At 35.4% G+C, this 25,290-nt stretch overlaps 1 protein-coding gene across 1 annotated transcript; it reads right to left on the bottom strand.

Moving 5' to 3' along the window:
- Positions 1 to 4,675: 4,675 nt before the first annotated feature.
- LOC131077115 (nucleolar GTP-binding protein 1) lies at positions 4,676 to 7,110 on the bottom strand. The gene has a single exon (XM_058014546.2). It carries the CDS (start codon positions 6,826 to 6,828, stop codon positions 4,816 to 4,818), a length of 2,013 nt encoding a protein of 670 aa, XP_057870529.2. The 5' UTR covers positions 6,829 to 7,110; the 3' UTR covers positions 4,676 to 4,815.
- Positions 7,111 to 25,290: the final 18,180 nt, after the last annotated feature.

The following is a 25,290-nucleotide window of genomic DNA, read 5'->3' as shown; positions in this document are numbered from 1 at the left end:
CCCCCTACCCTATATCTATGTAGGGTGCCCTTGTACAGCAGTTCCCCCTAACGAATAGGGTGCCCTTGTAGAGCAGTTCCCAGTATCACAGAGATAGATTTATTCCAGATGTTTATCAGTAAATGAACTGTTATGATTATCCATATCTTATTTAATTTTCAGATAGATTATCAGTTGGTTACCAACTTACCAGTATTTATCTTATCCATTACTGTCAAATACTCAGTCAATTAAATGTGATATTATTCAGTTTGTTATATGCTTCCCAGTGTATTATTATCTTATCAATTATGTATCTGAATACAAAATCTAATATTACAATTAATGAGTTTTATACAGTAATAAATGTTAATTGGACCAACTATTCAACTGAAGTTATCGCAGGGTTAATCTCTACTGGAAATTATATCACTGAATGAACATTTATATATACGTATTCAATACTTAGCAGAACGATACAACATTTGCAATAAAACGATACTATTTAATTTAGAACTTCCCTTCATGCAGCGAAGATACGGGTGCAGGTATTCATACCAGAATTTTGGATCAGTGCCTGGGTGTTTTCGCTGAAGTATATTTTTCTCCTTTTCTTATTTTTTTCTGTGTTTTCTATATTATTTGAAGCCCTTGTTCTTGGTGGTATGCATGGGGCTTCTATATTATTCGAAGCCCCATGCATACCACCAAGAACAAGGATGTTACTGCCTGTAACTTAATAACAGTTCTGATCTGATTTGATCAATGTTACTGCCTGGAACTTAATAACAGTTCTATTTCAAGATCTTTTTCTTTAATGGAGCATCAACAAATCAAGCCTACTGCCACTGTATTCAATTCCCTTATATATACATATTCGTTTTCCAAAAGGCTTGCAAAGGCTCTCGTTCTGTTTGAGGTCATGGAGAGAACAGATGACTATCAACCCACCTTGGTGACATACAATACATTTGCCTGCATACTCTTATTTTGGTGATGCCAACGATTTGCAAGCATGGTATGAGGCCTGCAAATAGGCAGGGTTTTCACTAGATGCAGATACCTATAAGCATCTGATTTTTGGATTTGTCAAAGCTGATAAGTATGATTAATGATATGAGGAATGGCTTAAATCACACACACTAAGCTTACACTTCTAGGCTTAAAAGTGTTAAAACATTCAGAGTTGACTGACATTTTCTAGGCTTAATATGTTACTTTAGGTGTGTGGTCACACTAAGAATACACTACTAGGCTTAAAAGTGTTAAACACTCAAAGTTGACTAACATTCTCTAGACTTAATATGTTGCTTAGTGTGTGTGGTTTAAGGCTGGCCATGATATGATGGATGTTGCTTTTAAAGAAATGATATCTAGTGGTGTGATGCCAAATCTTTCTATGCTAGATTCTGTAATCAAAAGATATTGCAAACAAATGTGTTTGGACAGAATAAAGAAACACTTAAATTTATGAAGGAAGAAGGATGTATTGTGACTGGAAAAATAGCAACAAATGTTTCAGGAGTATGTTAAACATAATTTTTTGAGAATGGATGGATATGTTGCTTTAGGTGTGTGGTCACACTAAGAATACACTACTAGACTTAAAAGTGTTTAACACTCAAAGTTGACTAACATTCTCTAGACTTAATATGTTGCTTAGTGTGTGTGGTTTAAGGCTGGCCATCATATGTTGGATGTTGCTTTTAAAGAAATGATATCTAGTGGTGTGATGCCAAATCTTTCTATGCTAGAATCTGTTATCAAAAGACATTGCAAACAAATGTGTTTGGACAGAATAAAGAAACACTTAAATTTATGAAGGAAGAAGGATGTATTGTGACTGGAAAAATAGCAACAAATGTTTCAGGAGTATGTTAAACAAAATTTATTGAGAATGGATGGATTGTGACAGAAAAAATAGCAACATATGTTTCAGGTGTATGTTGAACATGGGCAAGTACAAGAAATGGAAGACATGTTGGTGAGAGCAAAGCCATTGAGAAACATAAAGTTCATATCATAAGAATACAGTAACACAAAAAAAGTTTATGCATTATCTGACCAGCTGGCTGATGGTGAATTTTATGTGGGAAAAGTGCTAAAAGATGGGACATATTTTGCATGCCCTGAAGATATGGAAGCAGTTATCTTTGCCTATTTTTATCATAACGCACAAATTCTGTTTCAATCAAGCAATGGAAGTATCCAATCTTTCTTCTAGTACACGCAATCTTTTGTTTACATAGCATGGAAAGGCTGGACAAATTGAGAATTTGCAATTCGTTGCAGAGAAAATGAAGAAAGCGGGCTTCAATCCCTCATATGAGATCAGGCAAAAGGCTAAAAGTTAAATTATAGAGCTCTTCTTACTAAGTTGCTGTTTCTATTTCTTCAAAATTTAGATCGTCTATTGCCAGTTGTCCTTGTATTTATCTTCTTTTAATAGTTTGTTTTGCACACTTGTTTTCCATGTCTTTGAGATGTAGGAAACCTTATAATATTGCAATGAATAATAGGGATAAAAAAATGTTGTATGATAACATGTATGGTAGACACAGAAATCCAATAAGAGTTGTTGCTCTGTGAGTTCAGATTGAAGTTCTTCAAGTGGTTGCAGCCAGCATTAACATGACAATTTTTACATGGGCATGCCGGACTAAAACCTAATTGTCTCCTATTCCATTCAACTTACAAAATCTATAAAAAGCATTATTTGTGTACTCTGTTACTTATCTATCCATAACATCTTACTGCATTTTCAATTGTTTATCTACAAATGTTTTGAACTTCTTGAAACTAATGGTCACATCATATTTTACCCTAGAAATAAAACCAGACACAACTAGTGCAATTATCATTAAAAATTTAAGAGGTCAAGACATGACTTGTACCCTCGAAGAATGGCTTATCTAGTGAACCTATCAAAATAACTACGCACCAACTAAAGAGGGTGCTTATATCTGCAACAATAAGGTTACAACTCTCCACTGCTCACCAAAATAACCTGGCTATCTGTCTCAACTCTAAACGCAAATCATTGCTGATTGAAGAGACACCTTAGGTGTACTCCATTCTACAGCCTCCAAGCCAACAGAGTGGCTTGTGTGCTAATGAAAAGCTTCAGCCATGGCAGATGGAAGGGCAAGGTAAGCCTTACACGTTTTATACGTTGAGTGCTAAACCTTTGTTCTGATGCCACGCAGAAGGATTCAATTCAAATAGGAAGAAATATGAAACACACGGAAATGCTTAAGTCCACCTCAGTGACTCATTACCAGATAATTGATCAGAATGGCAAATCAAATAATGTGTAAAAGAGAGAGAGAGACAGAAAGCATAAAAGCTACTGGCAAGACTGAGTGAATAATGTTGAATCGTGAGCAAATGGGTTGAAAGTTTGAAACAATACTAGGAAACAAGGTGTTTGTATGAAAATGTGTGAGCACTTTATTTGTACATGTTACAGAACCACCTTTTGCAATGGCATTTCATTTAAAGGCAACCTGAAGATTGTTTCCCACCAGCAGAAAGATGCTTCATGGCATGAGACAGGTTTATCAATCAATTGTAGACTAGCAAGTCCACTTAAGAAGCATACTGGCTAATAAACTCACGACACTCGAGGGTTTAGTAGCCTACGAGACAGTTGTCCAAGAGGTTCAAGCAGATAGTTCACATGATCATTGTAGGTTTCATGCAAATCAAGGTTTCAGGAAGTACTGGAATTCCGCAAAACGTATTCCTAAGTACCATCCACCAAGGAGAACAACTTTAACTCTGCAACATGTAATCCAACCAAACAAGCCATTACAAAGCCAGAAACCTCCCATCCTTCATACCAGGGAAAGGCACAATGCATCCAGTCACAACTAAAAATTGCACAATACCATTGGTGCATTGACATTGGCAACAAGGGGCTTACCAAACTAACGAAGAATTTTTAAGAACACATTTTCCAGCTTATAGTCTTTATAGTGCCAAATGCCAAAGTTGAATTATTAAGATAGATCATTATCTGGGTTAAGATTTCTTTGAGTATTCATATGGTAAAGTCCAATTGAACATTTCTGTATTAAAGGAAGAAATTGCATATATGACAGATATGCTCTATATCACCAATGCATATCTGCAGCTGGAAATCGGTTCATAGGTTATCTCAACATCCATTCTGTCAAATAAAATGGGAACCACTGAATCATGCAACTGGACACACATGCTCACGTAAATTCCACATTTCACATTTTAAAAGCATACCATATTCTCAGTTTTATACCATGCATTGTTCATTTTACAGGGCTTTGCAGTTGGAAAACAATTTATTTTTCATTTCACTTAAGTTAACTAGAGCACTGAAATTTGTAACCCACTTGTTGCTGAAGTACAACAGACTGAATGAACGCACATCAGTCAACGAAAGCCAGCTGCAGTATAATATAAACCCAAACCATATATATTAATTGATAGATTCAGAGGTGCACCAAGTTCAACGAGAATGATAGAAAAATAGATCTTGTGATCAGCAAAAGATGAATATAACGTTAGTTTGTTAATTCTCCTTGACCAAATTTAATATATCTTTTAAAAATTTGAATTTAGTCAATCAGAAAATCACAAATACATAGAAACATGAAAATCCCTTGGACAAAATAAATATGATGGAAAACAAATATTACACTGCATTCCCAAAACCAAATGAGCAAAAATAATAAATTAATAATATTTACTCAAGTAGTATCAGTTAAACCATATCCTGCATTTACTGTAAGTTGGCATCTCGATCCAACAGCCGATAACAACAAATACAACTTTCTAAAGAAGAAAACCTTTGAATTTTTAACGTCTATCTGTTTTTCCAATAGATCGCTTGCCAGAAAACAAATGCTTTGGTTTCAGGTTCACTATCACTCTATCGGCCTCTCCCTTGCGGGCATCCTTGTTTCTCTTCTTTGATGCCTTCTTGCCAAGTTTTATAGCTTTCAATTTCTGAGCTGAGTCCTTGTAACCATCACCTGGAACAACTTCGCCAGGAGGCCTAGACCTGGATCTCGAGCGTGATAACAGACGCTGCTTCTTGTTTGGCTGATCAATATCCATGGCATCAGCATTTTCCTCCACTGCAATGGACCTGTCCCGCTTGCGACCTTGACGAGACACTGATCTACTTCGAGCTCTCTCTATTGCTGCCGAAGGATCCAGGCCCAGGCTAGAAAGATGTCTTCCCATTCTGTTTAAGCTATAATCCCTGTCCTTGTCAAACTTCCTAGGCACAGTAGGCCTGCTCTCTGCAGTACTCTTCTTCAATCGGTGTTCCACAACAAGCATCTTCTTCTTCTTCCTAATTGCAGCCAGAGCTTCTTTTTCATCCGGATTCAACTCCACTTCCTCCATTTCATCATCCTCATCACCCTCAGCTGCCATCCTAAGCCCTTCTTCCCTCTCCAGTTCCTCAAGCCTCTGCAAGATATCTGGATCAATAAAGTCTGCAACATTGTGTCCATCCATAATCTCAGGAACATCGTCTTCTTTCCATTCTTCATTTGCCAGAATATACCGCTTCTTCAAGCTTGCAGAGTAAACTCCAGCCCCACCATTCTCATTCTCAATATCCTTCTCCAGCTTCCTGGCCTCCTTGGCAGCACGCGCCCTGGTATCCAAAACAGCTTGAGGAATACAAGGAAGCCTCTCTTTCCCATCTCGTGGCTTGGGCATTGCAACATGAATCCTATTGAGACAACTACTGATCTTCTTTGACTTCATCTTTATCTCCACCCTCTGGTCCAACAACCTCTCGCATGCCGCATTCTTCACCGCAATCACCCCTTCTTCCTTCAAAGCACTCATAGACAGTAGCACGCCATCATCCCCCCCCTCCTGATTCCCAAAAAACCCACCCATATTTTTACCAGCCTCAGACCTCATCTCCGCAACCAATTTTGCATCGTCCTCCGGTAGTGTCTCCAGTGGCTGCAAATCAATCTTATTACAAACTACAATAAGAGGCTTATTGGCAAACAGAGGTTTTATGCTATGAAACAGAGCTGCCTGTTGCGCAATGCTATAACCACAGGACCCCGAAACATCAAGGAAAAACAAAACAGCCGCCTTCAAATGAGCCAAGGCAGTAATACTGAGCATCTCAATGGTGTTCCTGTCCTCCAAGGGGTGGTCCAAAATACCAGGGGTATCAATAACCTGGTACCTCAAGTACTTATAATCAGTGTGCCCTACAAACAGAGACTTAGTAGTAAAAGCATAAGGTTGCACATCCACATCCGCCCTGGTAATCTTATTTATAAAAGAACTCTTGCCCACATTAGGGTACCCACAGATCAAAATAGTCCTGGTATTGGGGTCAATAGACGGCAGCCTTGCCATATGCTGCCTCACCTGTTCAAGGTAAGCCAAACTCGGCCCAACTCTCTTAACAATGGTACACATCCGTCCAAGTGCAGCAACCTTCAAAGATTTGCAGCGGTAAAGAGAATCCCCATATTTTATCAGCCTAACATAATCTTTACACACTTTGGCAATGAGATTGCGGGCAGTATTGATCTGGCCAAGGGCCAACTTGTAGTGATCTTTGTCATATAAAACATTTAACAGATCTCCGTAAAATGGGTGCACATCATCCAAGCGGGGGAAATCATCTATTATAGCAGAAAGCTTGTCATGAAAATTCTGTTGAGTAAATTTTACCTTGCGCATATAAAACTGGCGGAGGCGTGAGATTGCATAGCCCTTGTGCACCACCGTGGGAGTCTGCCGCTGTGTTCTCGATAGAATTATGTCCACAAAATCCTTCCCCGAAGGCACCACCGTTATCTTCTTGAAATTATACTGCACCATTTTTCTCTATTTCTCTTTGGCTGTGGCTGATTCTTCAGATTCGGCCGCTCTGTCACCAAGTTTGGCAGGAAAAAACAGCACAAGCAGAGACCCACCGGGAACAAAAAAAAGGCGTGAGATTTATGGCAACTTGAATGTTCTCCAACTTAGCATAGACTGCAACCTGCAAGATGTTTTTTCCTAATCAAGCATGAGATAGCTTTCGGCTTCGGCGTGATACAATCCCAGCTTCGAATAGGAGTTGTTGTTTATGGTCTAACATTCTGAGTTTTAGGGTTTATCACCGTCACTTTGAACATAATACGTTTGTATATTCGATAGTAATGATTAATTAATTAAAAATGAAAATATAATTTTTTTTTATTTTTAATTAATTAATAATTATCATCAAAGATGTATTTTGTTTAATTTCTTTTAAAAGATATTTTAGACAATGAATTCTGATATAATGATGGACCTTAAAAAAAATTCTAAAGATTAAACTTCCAAATAAATAGATTTATATCTTTATATAATTTATTTAAAATTAGTACATCTATCTTTAGAAAAATATATGTAAATTATAAAGAAAATAAGATTATAATATTATAAATTAAAGTTAAAAAAGTAAATACATATAAATTTATAAACCATAGAATTTCGTATCTTTTTTTTTTTTGCTCATATTAAAGGTCCTTAATAAATATCTCTAATTAAAAATATTTGTCAAATAAATAAATAAAATTAAAATACTAATTACTATAAATCCTTCTTAAAAAACCCTTTTATCCTCAATTTTTCCTAACTTAATTACATCCATTAAATCTGAGAATTAATGGAACCACATCAATTAGGAAACCCTTTTCACAAATCTGACTATGGGGCATTTATGTACTCATTTGCTGAAATTCAAAAATGAAAAGAAACTTACCTAAAAACCATGTATGTTTTTTACCAATGTCAGATTAGAATGGGAAAAAAGAGAAATTTGCTTTAAAAAAAAAAAAATACTTAAAATGGTTTGTACATCAGAAAAAGGAGCATGAATAGAATTTTGTTGGGATTGGAATATGAAACTCCAAGATCATTTGAATAAGTTTCCCACTGAAAGTAGAGTGATGAGATATTCTGAACAATTCCCATCTACTAAAATGCCAACACCAAAATCAATGGAATCAATATTCAAATTTGGTAATTTCTTTTTACACTTTTTAAAGTTGTAACTCTTCTTGTTTAACAATTTAATGTTCGTTTATATTAATCTAACTTGAATGCTTTGATTTTAACTTATCTTTTCATTTAAATAATATGTGATACAAAATATTTCTTTAACTGAAAAATATTAAAAAAATATTGAAATATTTAATTTATAATTTTAAAAAATTATTTCAATAAGCAAACTTTGTTTTACATGAATATAAAGAAAAATCTTCCAAAATTTTCAATGGTTAGTATTTAGACTCGTACAGTACATGTACATGATGTGTGATGGGTTTGAGCTCATGTTGTTAAATGTTTTCTTGAGGATAGCACCATAAAACTAAGCACAACTTGACCTCCCAACTAAACATTAAGGTGAGTTTTATCAAGGTCCTTGTGAAAACATTATGCAACCTCCCTTTAGTTGTCCCACAGAGCTAAGAACTTGCATCATGGAGACCTTGGAGAGAACACCAATCTCCTTTCAAGAGATAAATCATATCCTTGATTCCCAAATGTTTGGTAGTGTGTCATTTCCCCACTAAACCCTTATGTGTTGAGAATTGGGTGGTGTTAAAAAATAAGAAGATCAATAGCTTCCTTGATAGCAATTAGACCTTGTGATAAATGTAACAATATTGAAACACAAAAATGAAGAATGCAACACTAATAAGAAAACGTGCTGGCAAGATAATTTGTCTTCATCTTAGGCTACAAATTTTCTTCAAGAGCTTTGATAAAATAATGTAATAATTTTTTAAGTCCACGTTGGTTCATTTTTTGAGTTCAAATCAATTGTTTTTTTGTATGTAATGCATTAAAAATGTCATGTAAATGCTTATGCCAAAAAAAGATTCCTCTAAATTTCAAAAAGCAACCAATCATGTGATTCCACATCATTGCACCATTAAACATGACTTAGTGCACACCTATTAGTCTTACTTTTGGGGGGGACCATTTTGGACACCTTCATAAAAAATGCATGCTGATGTGACATCATATTTGACCATATGCACTTGAAAATAATTTTTTAAGTAGGGGACAACAAATAAATTGTTGTACGAAATTGAGAGTAATTTGAAATATCCACATAGGATCGTGAGAAGCATGAAGTTAAGCTGCACATCTTGGGTCCCCTCCCTATTTCCTATTTTCTAAAACTATTGAGATTGATGAAGAACACTTGTTGGAATTCAACAACCTTGGCCTTCAATACTCTATGGATGACAAATCTCTCAAAGGGGAAATGTATAAATGTGAAAACATCAACAAAGGTTCCATCAACCTAAAGTTGGGCAGTTCAAACCGTCTAACTGGTTTATTTTATAAATTAACCTCATTAAAGAGAGCTTACAAATCCTCTATAGCAGGGTTGACAATTTGGAAAGGGGGGTTGATTGAGGGAAGAGCAAGGATGATCAAAAGAAAATATTGGCTTTAATTGAAGAAGTGGACAGGGATGTGAAGGTTGTGAAAATTGATCATGGGAAAAGGATTACCAAGGTTCACAAGAATTTGGATACTGTGGTGAATGTCAGCAAAATTGTTGTCTAGAATAGTGTGACTAGTCTTTGTATTATTAATAACAAGGTTCAAAAATTGAAGATTGGGGAGAAAGAGAAGAAAGGAAAGCTCTTTGTGGTTAGTGAGGATGTTGTTGGGGTGGGTGTAGATGTTGTTAGAAATGTTCTTGATCAAGGTAAAAAGGTTGTTGGTAAAGCGTATGGGTCATTGGCCAGGAGATGAAGTCAATCTAAACCTTGGATGACCCTTCTGAAGTCATCCAATAGGTGATGGATTTACATGAAACATATTATCAAGAACGATCTTGAAGTTGTTGGAATTCTAAAGGAATTATAGTAAGTTGGTCTAGGTCTATGTCCCTATTTTGATCATTGTTGTTTTGTTGGTAGTCGGTTGTTGGGTCTCTTTCATCTTTTGGTTTTTGTAGCATTTTGATGTAAAGGCTTTCAGGGCCCCTTCAAAACCTGTTTGACCTTAATAAAAAATAAATGTTTTGTCAGTACTATAATCAAAGTAGTCGAATCATTATAATTCTCTTTGAATTTTTTTAAATTTAATTTAGAAAATAATATAGCAAGAGTGGATATAAAGGAAAGAAGAAAATATTCGTCAGCCTTTGTTGTAGCCTGGTCCATTACACTCCTATTGTAGCAAAAGATACTCTAAATATAATGATAAACATAACAAAATGTTATAATAAATCTTAGCTCAATACATAAAACAAAAGATGCAAAAAAATATTGAAAACATTACCAAACTTATCAACACAAAATAGCATAATCATAAAGGGAAAATTTTAAAGGCTATGCACTTTTCTCAATTTTCTTCTATCCATTCAACAATTTCTTTTAAATTTTAAGAAGTTTCATCCAAGAAAAATTTGCCAGAATAAAATTTGTAGCTTAGGAGAAAATGGAACCACGGTCACTTTTGTTTTCAACCAGCCACTGCCATGACACCTTATGACAAACAACCCAGAGAGTCTCCCTAAAATGATGTAAAGACAAAACAATTGCAAGCATTTGAGCCATGAAATTATTGTCTTCAAATCAAATCCACAAAAAAAATAGATAATTGAATGTCTATATGTATGGCATTAATCCAAACCAAGTCTCTCCCTCATTCTATCCCTCTTTCTATTCAATGTCATACAATAGTGCCTACAACCATGCCTAGAAAGAAGAAGCAATGTTGTCACTATGCCTCCTTCATCGGCAATATCAACACCTATTATCCAACGAGTCCCATTTATATGCCCTTTTTTCCTCACTCTACGACATGAAAGAAACACATGCCTAGATTCATACCTACCATTGAACTCTAGAAACAGACTCACAACTCATAACAGAGACACTTCCATAATCTGCAAAACTTTAAAAAACCATCCAAATTTTTCTCTACTCACATTTAATTAGCTATCGGATTTTTCTCTTCAAATTTGTAAAGGAAAAAGCCAAAAACTCCAAGGAAAAATATAACCCACCAATTAGGAAAAACAATAGAGAGAGAGAAAGATCAGTGTGCAACTAGATAACATGGTTTTGGTAGAAATCCAACCCTTTGTTCTCTATATCATAAATAACATGCAATTTTTGTTGTTGATAAATTTTCACCAAGACAATGTGCAAGTCTATGCATTCATCTTTACTCCTTTAAATGATTAGACACCCCACTTTTGTTAAAACAATGCTAGTATTAGTAGTATCTTCATCTAAATCAGGTATTACAAACATGTAATTCCCTGTAGTAAGTGTGATAGTGATATTTTATTTGAAATGAAGCTTCAAGCTTTGAAACGTAGGTGTTGGTTATTTTTCTTGCAACCTTCAATCTTAAGGATAAAAACAATGCCTAAACCATGGGGTTAGGGATTTAGGATGAGGAACCTGCACTATCAACATACTAACGACAAATAAAGCCAATGAACAAGGCTACGAAATCCTTATACACTTTGAGCTCCGTAGGACTTGGGAGGGTGTTCCTAATTGTAGGCCTAGGCATATGATAAAACTCGTGTCAACAAGCTACAAACCTATGAAATGTGGATGGTTCTCAAGTATATGTGTAATGGGTGTTTTATATTCCATTAGATTTAAGCATAATCCCATTTTCTTTGAATATTGTTGAGAACAAATAACTTAGGTATCTTCGTCTCAAACATATAGAGGAATGATAGATCGAACTTCCTCAAACTCAACCTCTATACTCTTTAAACACCATGAAGACAAAAGAAATTGAGATAACTTAAACATGAAAGAAAAATACAACATAAGTAAAAGAGATTTGATCATTTCAGTTGTTTCAGAGCTAGACTTGGGCAATATCATAGAAGGGTGCCTAATCCCTAGGCTATGGAGTCAAATCCTAAATTATGAATGCAAATTTAAACAACAGACCACTTAAAATTAGTGGCCCTTTAACATTAATACAACCTCTCATGTTGTTGCATAATCATACTTATAGATCCATATCATTCCCTCCAACTCAAAGTAATCAACATGAATAGGATTTAATCCCTTCTTTGAAAGAAACCCATACACAAAATTACACAGTTACAAGGAATTGTAATAACAAATAAAAAATACCCTTGATATTATTGATTCATATGAAATCAAAGAATACAATATGGAGACAATTTATGCAACATTTTCATTGATTGCTCATAAACTAATTGACACTACTGTAGGAATTTGTACATTCATTCACTATGAAAAATTTCCAACTCTAAGCTAGACTCTTTCTTGTTCTATTTACCTAAATCAAAATTTCATAACCCTTTACAATGAGAAAGAAAGAGAATTAATAAGAAAAGAAGAAGCTCTAAAACTAAATCTGAATGTGACACTTGGCATTCTTCTCTGCACTTGATTTGCAATTACAATCTTGAATCCTTCTCTTTCTTCTCTCTTCATCTTTGCCCCCATCTGCAGTCTTTATTTTGCAATTGAAGTCTTTGTCATTTTCCCTCTTTTTCTATCTTTCTCGTGAGATATTGTTCAATTGATGAAAAATATATTGCAATTGAACATAACCTTTTTTCCTTTATACTCATGTGAAAGCATTTTATTTTTGTTTGAAATAAGCATGTTACTGTAGCCCCTTACCTTGGAGAGAAAAATACTCATCTATTTGCTTTTGTAATCAGATTTTTCATTTTTATATATTTTGTCGCACAAATTGTTGCAAGGTGTTTACCCTTGGTCTCCTTGTGTTATGTAGTGCAGTGCTCAGGTTTGTGGCATGGCTTAACTGCCTCTTGTGGACTCATTAAATCTCGCAATTGTAACAAAAATTAAAAGGTCGATCTTTTGGTGCAACAACAATCATGTTTCTAACAAGTGATATTAGAGCCTAGGTCATGGGTTTTAAACCCCTCACTTGCATTGGGGGAGATTGTTGCAAGGTGTGCACCCTTGGTCTCCTTGTGTTGTGTAGCACAGTGCTCAAGTCTGTGAAATGGATTAACCCCCTGCTATGGATTCATTAATCTCACAGTTATAAAGGGAATTAAAAGGTCGATCGTTTGTAAAAGGACGATGTTTCTAACAAAAATATTGTTATAGAAAAATGACTTGTATAACATTTCTTCATATATTTTCCATGCATTCTCCCCAGTAGAATTACATGATAATTTGTTATTCTCTATAGCCATTTGTTAAAAACTATTCTTCTAAAGCACCATATTTTGTCCATTTAAACTACACATATCTATATTTAGTTGCAATTGAATATTTATTACTTTCTTTCTTTGCTTGACCCTTATGTACAACTAAGTCAATATCTCTTGAATGTTTATTAGATATTGTGCTTTTGCTAGTTGATATGTTGGTTTTCAAGTTTGGCTCCGTGTAGGAGCATTGATTACTATACTTGGATGAGGACTATATGTATTTGATACACTTTGTGGTATTTCACCAACTCTTACTTGTCTAGAACTTGATCCAAAAACCCTTCTATTATCACATGCTATTTGAAAGACATTGTGACACATTGATTGTACATTTCTTAGAAACAAATCGAGACCTCACTTTGCTATATGGCATGGAGACCACCTCAACATTCTCTCATCTAATAAACTACACAATGCCCCACTTTGTGATCATGCAATGTGTTGCCTAAATTTCATCCTCCCTGTTAATCTTTGGACCTATCCTTCATTTTATGAGTGCAGGTGAAATTCGTGCATCTTGATGCTTTAGTAAATCTCGACACTTAGTTGTTTTTAAGAGTACATTGAACTTTTATCTTAGTTTTAAAACACTTTTTGGAGTCCAACAAGATTTCCTAAACTTGTTTTAGTCTTTGTATTCCCCTCCCAAACATGTTCAAAAGCCAAGTGGTCTTTATTCAAAGTTATATTTTCCTTGTCATACCCCACCACTTCTCTTAGCACTTGAGGGTAAATGCATGAACCTATGTCACACTTTCAACCAACTATGGGTAGTCCGGTCGGACTACAACCAAGCCGTGTGGCGCCTGTGTGGCACTGAAATGGCGTGAGGAGTCCGACCAAACTATTAGTTATATAAACTGATATTTTCCCCATTGACCCCCATTTGCACCCTAGGAGCTTAGGGAGTTCATCCAGACTCACAAGGAGCTTATTTCCGACCCCCATTTTTCCAGGTAGGTTCCTTCATCACTTCTAGGATCAAATTTACCAATATACTCATCTCTCCTAATGTAACATTTTCTTCCAAATATTCTGAAGTACTTAAGAGTTGGAATATTACCAAACCCTAATTCATAGGGTGTCTTACCGGTTTCACCTTTGATGTGAACTCTGTTGAAAGTGTAAACCGTTGTATTCACTGCTTCTCTCCAATACACATGAGGTAGATTTGCTTCTGATATCATGCTTCTAGCTGCATCTAGAATAGTTCTATTATTCCTTTCCACAACTCCATTTTGCTGAGGTGTCCGGGGTGCTGATAGTTGTCTTTTGATTCCATTCACTTCACTAAATGTATTGAACTCCTTAGATGTAAATTCACCTCCTTGATCTGATCTTAAACATTTGATTTTCTTGTCAGTTTCATTCTCTACAAGTGCCTTGAATAATTTGAATTTCCCAAAAGCTTCTGATTTCTCTATGAGAAAAGTAACCCAGCACATTCTAGAATAATCATCAATGATTAGCATAAAGTATCTATCTCCCTATAGACTTCTTCTTGTCGTACCACATAAGTTAGTATGAATTAAATCAAGAACATCATTGGTTTTCTCAGAAATACTTTTGAAATTTGTTCTAACTTGCTTTCCCATTTGACATTCCTTACATATCGGATTATGAGGTTTTACAATCTTAGGTAAATCTCTTATTGCCTTAGATGAACTAATCTTCACAATGCAATCAAAAATTACATGGCAGGGTCTCTTATGCCATAACCAACTTTCATCAATGTGTGCAATCAAGCATGTCTTTTCAATGTTATTCAAATGAAAGATATTACCTCTAGTTTAATTATCGGTTGCAATTTCCAAACCAGTTATCTTCATGATTTTGCATTTACCATTCTTGAATTGTAATTGAAATTCTTTTTCAACTAATTGACCAACACTTAAAAGATTATGCTTCAAACCCTCAACATAATAAACATTGTCAGTATTGTGCTTACCATCAAAAGATATAGTGCCTTTTCCTCTGATCCAACAAGCTTTCTCATCTCCAAATCTTACTAGACCTCCATTGTATTCCTGAAAAGATAAGAATTTACTTTTATCACCAGTCATATGATGTGAACATCCAAAATCTATAATTCATTCATCCTTTTCTTCAATTTTAGCTGTCAGGGCCTGTTCTACCGGTGAAACAGTAGGTGTTGGTTGATCTTCTATTATTGCAACAAAATCCCATCCATTGTCTCCTAGTTCTTCATCAGAATCATCAGTAACTCCTTCATCAACATAGTAACATGATTTGTCTCTATTCTTCTTAAATCTGTATCTTTGATATTTAGGGTTAGGCTTATATGTTCTTTTAGCTTCTTCTCTCAATCTTGCATGTCTATCTAGACATCTAGATGCCATATGACCAATTTTATTACAGTTAAAACATTTAAAAGGTGCTTTACCTTCATACTTACTTCCAATAGGACCTTTATGCATTTTCCTTGCAAATAGTGCTTCAAGCTCTTCAAGTTCTTCATTTTCCCTCCTAATGTCTTCAAGTTCTTTTGCATAAAGTGCTTTCCAATCAGATTTATCAGTTGATGATGAAGATGTTGTAGAAGATGATGCTTTGAAAACTAAACCTGTCTTAATTGTAGCAACAGGACCAAATTCCTCAAGCTCAAATGCTGAAAGTTTTCCAACCAAGGTATCTCTAGACACTAATGTATTAGGCATGGTTCTTAACTCATTTATAGCAATTACTTTCATTTTGTATGTCAGTGGCAATGCTCTTAAAACTTTAGAAACAATTTCATCTTCACTTAAGGAACCTCCACAAAATTGTATTCCCAAAACAATTTCATTAACCCTTTCCATAAAAGCAAAAATTCTTTCATCTTCTTCCATCTTCAAATTTTCATACCTGACCCAGAAGCATTCCAGTTTTGCAATTTGACAGTGGTATCTCCTTCATTCAATGTTTCCAACTTGTCCCAAATAGCTTTAGCAGTAGATCAGTTTGATAATCCCATGATTTGTTGATCAGACAAGGCGCTCAAAAGTTCTTCTCTTGCTTTGCAATCATTCTCTTGATCCTTAGCCAATGTAGGTGAATTAGGTTGACCTGGTGTAGGAACAACATAACCATTCTGTGAAACATCCCATATGTCTCTTCCAATACAATTTAGATGTGTCTCCATTATGATCTTCCATATACCAAGTTGTTAAACTTCTGCAAAAAGAGGACTTAGCTTCAATACCAATTGTTAGGACTCAGAGGCAACTGAGGGGGGGGGGGGGGGGTGAATCAGTTGTCTAATAATTTTATCTCAAATACAACTTACCCAAACTTGATACTTGATACCGGTAAACCAAAGTTAATGCTAGTAAATAGATTAACAGTTAATAACAGTACCGATGAAACTTAATGCATGAAACAGAAAGAGAAATAATAACCACAACACATAACACAAAGATTTGTACGTGGAAAAACCACGGTGGGAAACCTTACCCACAATCAGATGATACTACTGCAGATAGTATGTGTTTACAAATAAGGTCTGCACATGTAGAAAGGCCAACTGCCTAGAGCTCACTGCTCAATCACAAAATAGGAGTCACATTGACTACAATTGGATGATTAAATCCAATGATAATGTACTGCTCAAAGTAGCATCTCAAATGCTGGATTTGATAGTGGCTAAGCTCTGATTGTCTTCTTCAAACCTTTCTTGAATCTTCAAATGATATTTGCGTGAGTAGCTCTACTTATATTCGCATATACCGAATATCACAACTTTATAATACCTTATTACATACTACCTCTATATGAATCTCACAATTGAGAGCTTACATATATACCAAAACCTAAGACCAAATGTGTAGGTCGACTCACTAAGAATATTACAATAAAATCAATTACAATAAGTCAATATGCGATGCATTATGTTGGCTCAACAACAATTTTAATTGATTAAACTATCTCCATAGCGTGTCATGCTGATCTGGAATAGATAATGCATGTCGGTCCATAACCTAGACCCATTTGCCGGTAACAACAAATATGTCAACCCGGTTAGACCAATAACCAAATCTCCAAAACCAAGTGTCCAAACCATGTCTTTGACATAACCAAGTGATCTCCAGATGATAACAAGTTATTCTCAGTGCCGGTGAACAAGATAACTTGACGGTGAACATAACCAAAGATCTCTAGAAGGATAAGTGACAAAACCAATGCACCATATCCATAATACCAACAATCTCCCCCTTTGGTATTGATGGCAACACAAGATGGAAAAACCATCTAAGTGCCAAAGCAGAAATGTCAATAAACCAAAACCAACAATCTCCAGAATAGATCAATACAAATGCAAAGAGTAACAATCTCTACCCCAATGAATAATCTCTCACCAAAGGATAATGTGTTTTTCCATAGATATCTCTCCCCCTTTGACATCAAATGCCAAAGAAATACAAATACCAAATAAAACCAGTTCATAGAACCAAAATACCAACTTATCCAACTACCCCCCCTAAGAAGTAGCTCTCCTCCATCAAAGCCGAAAAAAGGTTTCTCTGTAAATTCTGTCAGTTTGATGCCTAGCATCAACTATTTAAGTCTCTATCGGTGAGGGTATGACCCCAAGCTGTTCTCTGAGATATTCAAAACTTTCTTTAGGAAAAGGCTTAGTAAAGATGTTTGCAATTTGCTCTTTAGTATTCACATAAACCAATCTCACTTATTTTTCTTCAACATTCTCTTTCAAAAAATTATATTTGATAGAAAAATGTTTAGTTTTAGAGTGAAATAATGGATTCTTAGATATATCAATTGCTGTTGAATTATCACAATAGATGATTATAGGTTCTTTGCATTTTACCTTTATGTCCTTCAATATTTGCTTAATCCATAATATCTAGGTACAATTGGTTGTTGTTGCAACATATTCTGATTTTGCGATTAATAATGATGTACAACTCTGTTTCTTGCTCAACCATGAAATCAATCTACTACCAAGAAAGAATGCCCCGCTAGTGGTGCTCTTTCTATCATCTACATCTCCTGCCCAATTAGCATCGATGTATGCACATAACTCAAAATTTTCATCTTTAGGATACCATAAACCAAGATTTGTTGTGCCTTGTAAATACCAAAAAATCCTTTTTACTGCTGATTCATGATTTTCTCTAGGATTACTTTGAAATCTTGAAACAATATATACTACATTCATTATATCAGGTCTTGTTTGTGTCAAATACAGTAAACCTTCAATCATAGATTTGTATCTTGTCAGATTAACAGGAGGTGAATCATCCTTCAATGATAGTTTATCAGTTGTAGTCATAGGAGTACTTACCGGTTTAGAGTTTTCCATACCAAATTTCTTCAGTAATTCCTTCAAATACTTTGATTGACATAAGAATATACCTTTATCATTCTGTGAAATCTGAAATCCTAAAAAAGAATTTTATCTCCCCAATCATAGACATTTTAAATTCTTCCTGCATCTTGTTAGAAAAGTCTTTACACAATCCATCTTCTCCTCCAAAAATGATGTCATCAACAAAAACTTCAATAACCAAAATGTCTTCATTGGTCACTTTAAAATATAGCATTACCTTTAGTGTAACCAAGCTTCATAAGATATTTGTCCAATCTAGCATATCAAGCTCTAGGAGCTTGCTTCAATCCATATAAGGCTTTCCTTAATATGCAAATCATATCTTTATCATTTTTCAATGAAAATCCATCAGGTTGTTCAATGTAAACTTCCTCTTCAAGATCACCATTCAGAAATGCACATTTATCATCCATTTGATATACTTTATAGTTTTTGTGTGTTGCAAATGCAAGAAATAATTTGACTGCCTCAATTCTAGCTACCGGTGCAAAGGTTTCATTGTAATCGATTCCTTCTTTCTGTGAATATCCCTTACACACAAATCTTGCTTTATTTTTTATTACCTTACCATCTTCATTAAGTTTATTTCTGAATACCCATTTAGTTCCAATTACATTTTTATTTTTAGGTCGGGGAACCAATGTCCATGTATTGTTCTTTTCAATTTGTTCCAATTCATCTTCCATAGCCTTAATCCAATGTTTATCTTCACATGCCTCAATGACAAATGTTGGTTCAATTTGAGAAATTAAATATACCTCTTCATTTTCCAGTCTTCCTTTAGTCATAACTCCTTGATACTTATTCCCAATTATCTGACTTTCAGAGTGATTCAATCTTACATACCTGGGTGTGTTCACTTGCTGTTGTTCTTCAGTCATTATGGAATTCTTTGATGATGCCGGTGTGACTGGATCAACATTCTGTATTGGTGTACTTTGTATAGGTTCATTTGTGATTATCTCAACTGTCGGTTCATAATCCATAGACCTTGAATTTCTTTTAAAGTGTTCATCAATCTTCACATTTGCACTCTCAATGACTTTCTGCAATCTCTTATTAAAACATCTATATGATTTATTTTTAGATGAATACCCAAGAAATATTCCTTCATCACTTCTAGGATCAAATTTACCAATATACTCATCTCTCCTAATGTAACATTTACTTCCAAATATTTTGAAGTACTTAAGAGTAGGAATATTACCAAACCATAATTCATAGGGTGTCTTACCAGTTTCACCTTTGATGTGAACTTTGTTGAAAGTGTAAACCGTTGTATTCACTGCTTCTCTCCAATACACATGAGGTAGATTTGCTTCTGATATCATGCTTCTAGCTGCATCCAAAATAGTTCTATTCTTCCTTTCCACAACTCCATTTTGTTGAGGTGTCTGGGGTGCTGATATTTGTCTTTTAATTCCATTCACTTCACTAAATGTATTGAACTCCTCAGATGTAAATTCACCTCCTTGATCTGATCTTAAACATTTGATTTTCTTGTCGGTTTCATTCTCTACAAGTGCCTTGAATAATTTGAATTTCCCAAAAGCTTATGCTTTCTCTACGAGAAAAGTAATCCAACACATTCTAGAATAATCATCAATGATTAGCATAAAGTATCTAGCTCCCTATAGACTTCTTCTTCTTATCGTACCACATAAGTCAGTATGAATTAAATCAAGAACATCATTGATTTTCTCAGAAATACTTTTGAAAGTTGTTCTAACTTGCTTTCCCATTTGACATTCCTTACATACCAGATTATGAGGTTTTACAATCTTAGGTAAATCTCTTACTGCCTTAGATGAACTAATCTTCACAAGGCAATCAAAATTTACATGGTAGGGTCTCTTATGGCATAACCAACTTTCATCAATGTGTGCAATCAAGCATGTCCTTTCAATGTTATTCAAATGAAAGATATTACCTCTAGTTTGATTATTGGTTGCAATTTTCAAACCAGTTATCTTCATGATTTTGCATTTACCATTCTTGAATTGTAACTGAAATCCTTTTTCAACTAATTGACCAATACTCAAAATATTATGCTTCAAACCCTCAACATAATAAACATTGTCAGTATTGTGCTTACCATCAAAAGATATAGTGCCTTTTCCTCTGATCCAACAAGCTTTCTCATCTCCAAATCTTACTAGACCTCCATTGTATTCCTGAAAAGATAAGAATTTACTTTTAACACTAGTCATATGGTGTGAACATCCGAAATCTATAATTCATTCATCCTTTTCTTCAATTTTAGCTGTCAGGGCTTGTTATATCGGCGAAACAGTAGGTGTTGGTTGATCTTCTATTATTGCAAAAAAAACCCATCCATTGTCTCCTAGTTCTTCATCAGAATCATCAGTAACTCCTTCATCAACATAGTAACATGATTTGTCTCTATTCTTCTTAAATCTGTATCTTTGTATTCAGGGTTAGGCTTATATGTTCTTTTAGCTTCTTCTCTCAATCTTGCATGTCTATCCGGACATCTAGATGCCATATGACCAATTTTATTACAGTTAAAACATTTAAAAGGTGCTTTACCTTCATACTTACTTCCAATAGGACCTTTATGCATTTTCCTTGCAAATAGTGCTTCAAGCTCTTCAAGTTCTTCATTTTCCCTCCTGATGTCTTCAAGTTCTTTTGCATAAAGTGCTTTCCAATCATATTTATCAGTTGATGATGAAGATGTTGCAGAAGATGATTCCTTGAAAGCTAAATCTGTCTTAATTGTAGCAACAGGACCAAATTCCTCAAGCTCAAATGCTGAAAGTTTTCCAACCAAGGTATCTCTAGACATTGATGTAATAGGCATGGTTCTTAACTCATTTATAATAGTTACTTTCATTTTGTATGCTGATGGCAATGCTCTTAAAACTTTAGAAACAATTTCATCTTCACTTAAGGAACCTCCACAACATTTTATTCCCAAAACAATTTCATTAACCATTTCCATAAAAGCAAAAATTCTTTCTTTTTCTTCCATCTTCAAATTTTCATACCTGACCTGGAAGCATTCTAGTTTTGCAATTTTGACAATGGTATCTCCTTCATTCAATGTTTCCAACTTGTCCCAAATAGCTTTAGCAGTAGATTGGTCTGATAATCCCATGATTTGCTAATTAGACAAGGCACTCAAAAGTTCTTCTCTTGCTTTGCAATCATTCTCTTGATCCTTAGCCAATGTAGGTGGATTAGGTTGACCTGGTGTAGGACCAACATAACCATTCTTTGTAACATCCCATATGTCGCTTCCAATGCAATTAAGATGTATCTCCATTCTGATCTTCCATATACCATAGTAAGTTCCATCAAGTTTCAAACTGTCCTTCCTGAAATAGTTAGTTGCCATAGAATCTCCTCAAGTTGTTAAACTTCTGCAAAAAGAGGACTTAGCTCTGATACCAATTGTTAGGACCCGGAGCCAACTGAGAGGGGGCGGGGGGGTGAATCGGTTGTCTAATAATTTTATCTCAAATACAGCTTAACCAAACTTGATACTTGATACCGATAAACCAAAGTTAATGTCGGTAAATAGATTAACAGTTAATAACAGTGTCGATGAAACTTAATGCATGAAACAGAAAGAGAAACAATAACCACAACACATAACACAAAGATTTGTACATGGAAAACCTGTAAGGGGAAAAACCACGATGGGAAACCTTACCCACAATCAGATGATACTAGTGCAGATAGTATGTGTTTACAAATGGGGTCTGCACATGCAGAAAGGACAGCTACCTAGAGCTCACTGCTCAATCACAAAATAAGAGTGACACTGACTACAATTGGATGATTAAATCCAATGATAATGTACTACTCAAAGTAGCATCTCCAATGCTCGATTCAGTACCGGCTAAGCTCTGATTGTCTTATTCAAACCTTTCTTGAATCTTCAAATGATGTTTGTGTGAGTAGCTCTGCTTATATTCGCATATACCAAATATCACAACGTTATAATACCTTATTACATACTACCTCTATATGAATCTCATAATTGAGATCTTACATATATACCAAAACCTAAGACCAAATGTGTAGGTCAGATCACTAAGAATATTGCAATAAAATCAATTACAACAAGTCAAGATGTGATGCATCATGTCGGCTCAACAACAATATTAATTGATTAAACCATCTCCATAACGTGTCTTGTTGATCTAGAATAGATAACACATGTCGTTCCATAACCTAGACTAATTTTCTGGTAAGAACAAATATGTCAACCCAGTTAGACCAATAACCAAATCTCCAAAACCAAGTGTCCAAACCATGTCTTTGACATAACCAAGTGATCTACATATGATAACAAGTCATCCTCAGTGTCGGTGAATAATATAACCTACCAGTGAACCAAATATCTGTGACTGTGCATAAGTCACTGAACTTACCGGTGAACATAACCAAAGATCTCCAAAAGAATAAGTGTTGACATCAATGACAAAACCAATGCAACATATCCATAATACCAACACTAGAAAAACTAACTCTTTCCCTCAAAGACAGATGAGAGTTTCACTATTGATTATCCTGCAAGCACTTTTCACCATTACATTAGGAAGATAAGGGATAATTCTAAATTCACTAGATTCAATCTCCATAGAAAGATGATAGATTGAATTCTGAATGAATTAAGAATGTTAATATTATCCCTTCTTCCTTTGTTTGATTTGGAAAGGAATTGATTAGATTGTGTAGTGCAAAAGTGACAAAGAATCAATTATAACTTGAGATCGAAATATGGGATGAAGCTCTGCACCTGGATTTGGTAGTAAAATGTTGAGATGAAGTCGCCCTGCAAATTTGATGAAAAGTTGTTCGGACAGTGGCGGGAATGTACACGGTCCTCTCAAAAATCCGTGAAACGAAAAGGGTTTTCGCACCTCTGCAAATGAAGCCTGAATTTGAAAGTGTAGCTGCACACTTGCAACACAGAAAAGAGAGGAAAAGGGGTTAGGATTAGGGGTTTGCCTTTAGGTCAAACCCCACTTTTGGAATTAACCAAGTAATGAAAGAAAGTACTTGCAAGTAGATGTAAATGAAAGACTGAATTGTAAGTCACCTCAAGGGAGGTTGTAGTAGCAATGTTGATATAAATGCTTGTGTGGAATTGTATGTTGGAATCAATCTCCTATTCAATGGTTGGATCCTTGACTTGAATGCAACACCTATCCTTGAAGGAGACTTGAGAATGCTCAATGCTGGAAAAGAATGCTTGAATGCTTGATTTCTTATGCAACTTGAATCTCTCCAACTTTGACCTATCCAACTTATGCAAATGAGAGAGCGAATTCCCCCTTAAATACATGTTTGAAGGATTTGAATTTCGTCATGGGCCGACATTGGGGAGGTTTTCTGCCTGAGGCACAACCCACAAGACATGCTTTAGGAAGGGTCCTGCCCTAAAATAAGGTAGGGAAAGGGTCACCATGCCCCTTTCCAAGGGGGGAAAGTGCACCAAGCCCTTGTCCTACCCCTTTCTCTAGGGAAGAATGCAGTTGGGGTGATGCAGAGGCCAAGGAAGAAGTTGTTTTCGCAAGGCGAGCACTCTCTGGTCTTCGATCAAGCTAGAGGATTCGAGTTCACATGCGTGAGGACTCTAATGCAATCGAAAATTTCTAGGGTCACAATTTTATGACACTACATTTAGCCCCCATTTTAGCGGGAGTATAAGCGTATGCCAATACTATTGGTAAAGTACAAGGAAACAAAATTGAAAGACTTCTACCACGTCAAGGAGGCAAGATGTACCAAGCCCCTAGTGGACTTAGGATCTTATGACTTCAATTGACAAAGTAAAAGGGAAGATCGAGAAGGGGAGAACCATGACTGCAAGTAGAAAATTTCCCTTCACTATGAGTCATGAAAGCAAGGATAAAAAGATTACAAAGAAAAACAAAGTTCACTAAGTAATTCTAAGTATCACAAGAAGGAAAGTATGAGCGGAGTGTATGCCCCCATGTTAAAGTGATCACACGCACCTTATCAAGAGTGATTGTACCTTTAAGGTAGGATACACCCAAGAGAAAGAGAAGAGAGGGAGAATGTTATCGCAAGGATTTAGCCCCCAATCGAGGAATAAATCCAAGGATAGTGAATACAAAACACGAGGTAGTGTCGCTTTCCTTAGGGTTAGTATGTTGTATGATAACTCATGTATATCATGTATGTATATGCATATAATAATCTTCATTCCCCAAAGAAGGACACCACCTTAGAAGAAAGGGAAGAGAGGATGTCTTTTGAGTTAGCATGAAAGAGACCAAGAAAAGATCTCAATGCTTTGCATCATCCCCAAGTAGACATTAAGGGAACAAAATAGAAGAACAAGGATACACATAGAAGAAAGGTCACAAAAGAGAAAGAAATGAGAGAGAGAAAGATCTACAGTGCTAATATTGCTAATCTAGCATGACATTCGCCTCTCGATCTTGTTGATCACTATTTTGGAAAGGCGAGCAACATGCTAGAGGAGCGATATCGAGCACAGCAGATGGAGCTATCACAAGATCCAAACAAGGACTATGCTCATGTTGTAAGTCACTTTGTTCGATTCTAGGAGCTAGGATTCAAGTTTGTGAAAACTCATCCAATAAATGTTTGTCTACATCAACATACTCATACTCACTGTCAGAAGCATTAGGATTTGTATTACCATTATGAATAACATTTTCACCCATTTCTTCATCAAAGTTTAGAGAAAGAGGAGCAAGAACACGAATAGAAGTAA

Source organism: Cryptomeria japonica, chromosome 9 (assembly GCF_030272615.1).
Source record: "Cryptomeria japonica chromosome 9, Sugi_1.0, whole genome shotgun sequence".
Classification (NCBI taxonomy): Eukaryota; Viridiplantae; Streptophyta; class Pinopsida; order Cupressales; family Cupressaceae; genus Cryptomeria; species Cryptomeria japonica.
This window is presented reverse-complemented; position numbering and strand designations above follow the sequence as displayed.

Coding starts and splice junctions, on each gene's coding strand:
- LOC131077115 (XM_058014546.2), bottom strand. CDS start 6,828: ATGGTGCAGTATAATTTCAAGAAGATAACGGTGGTGCCTTCGGGGAAG.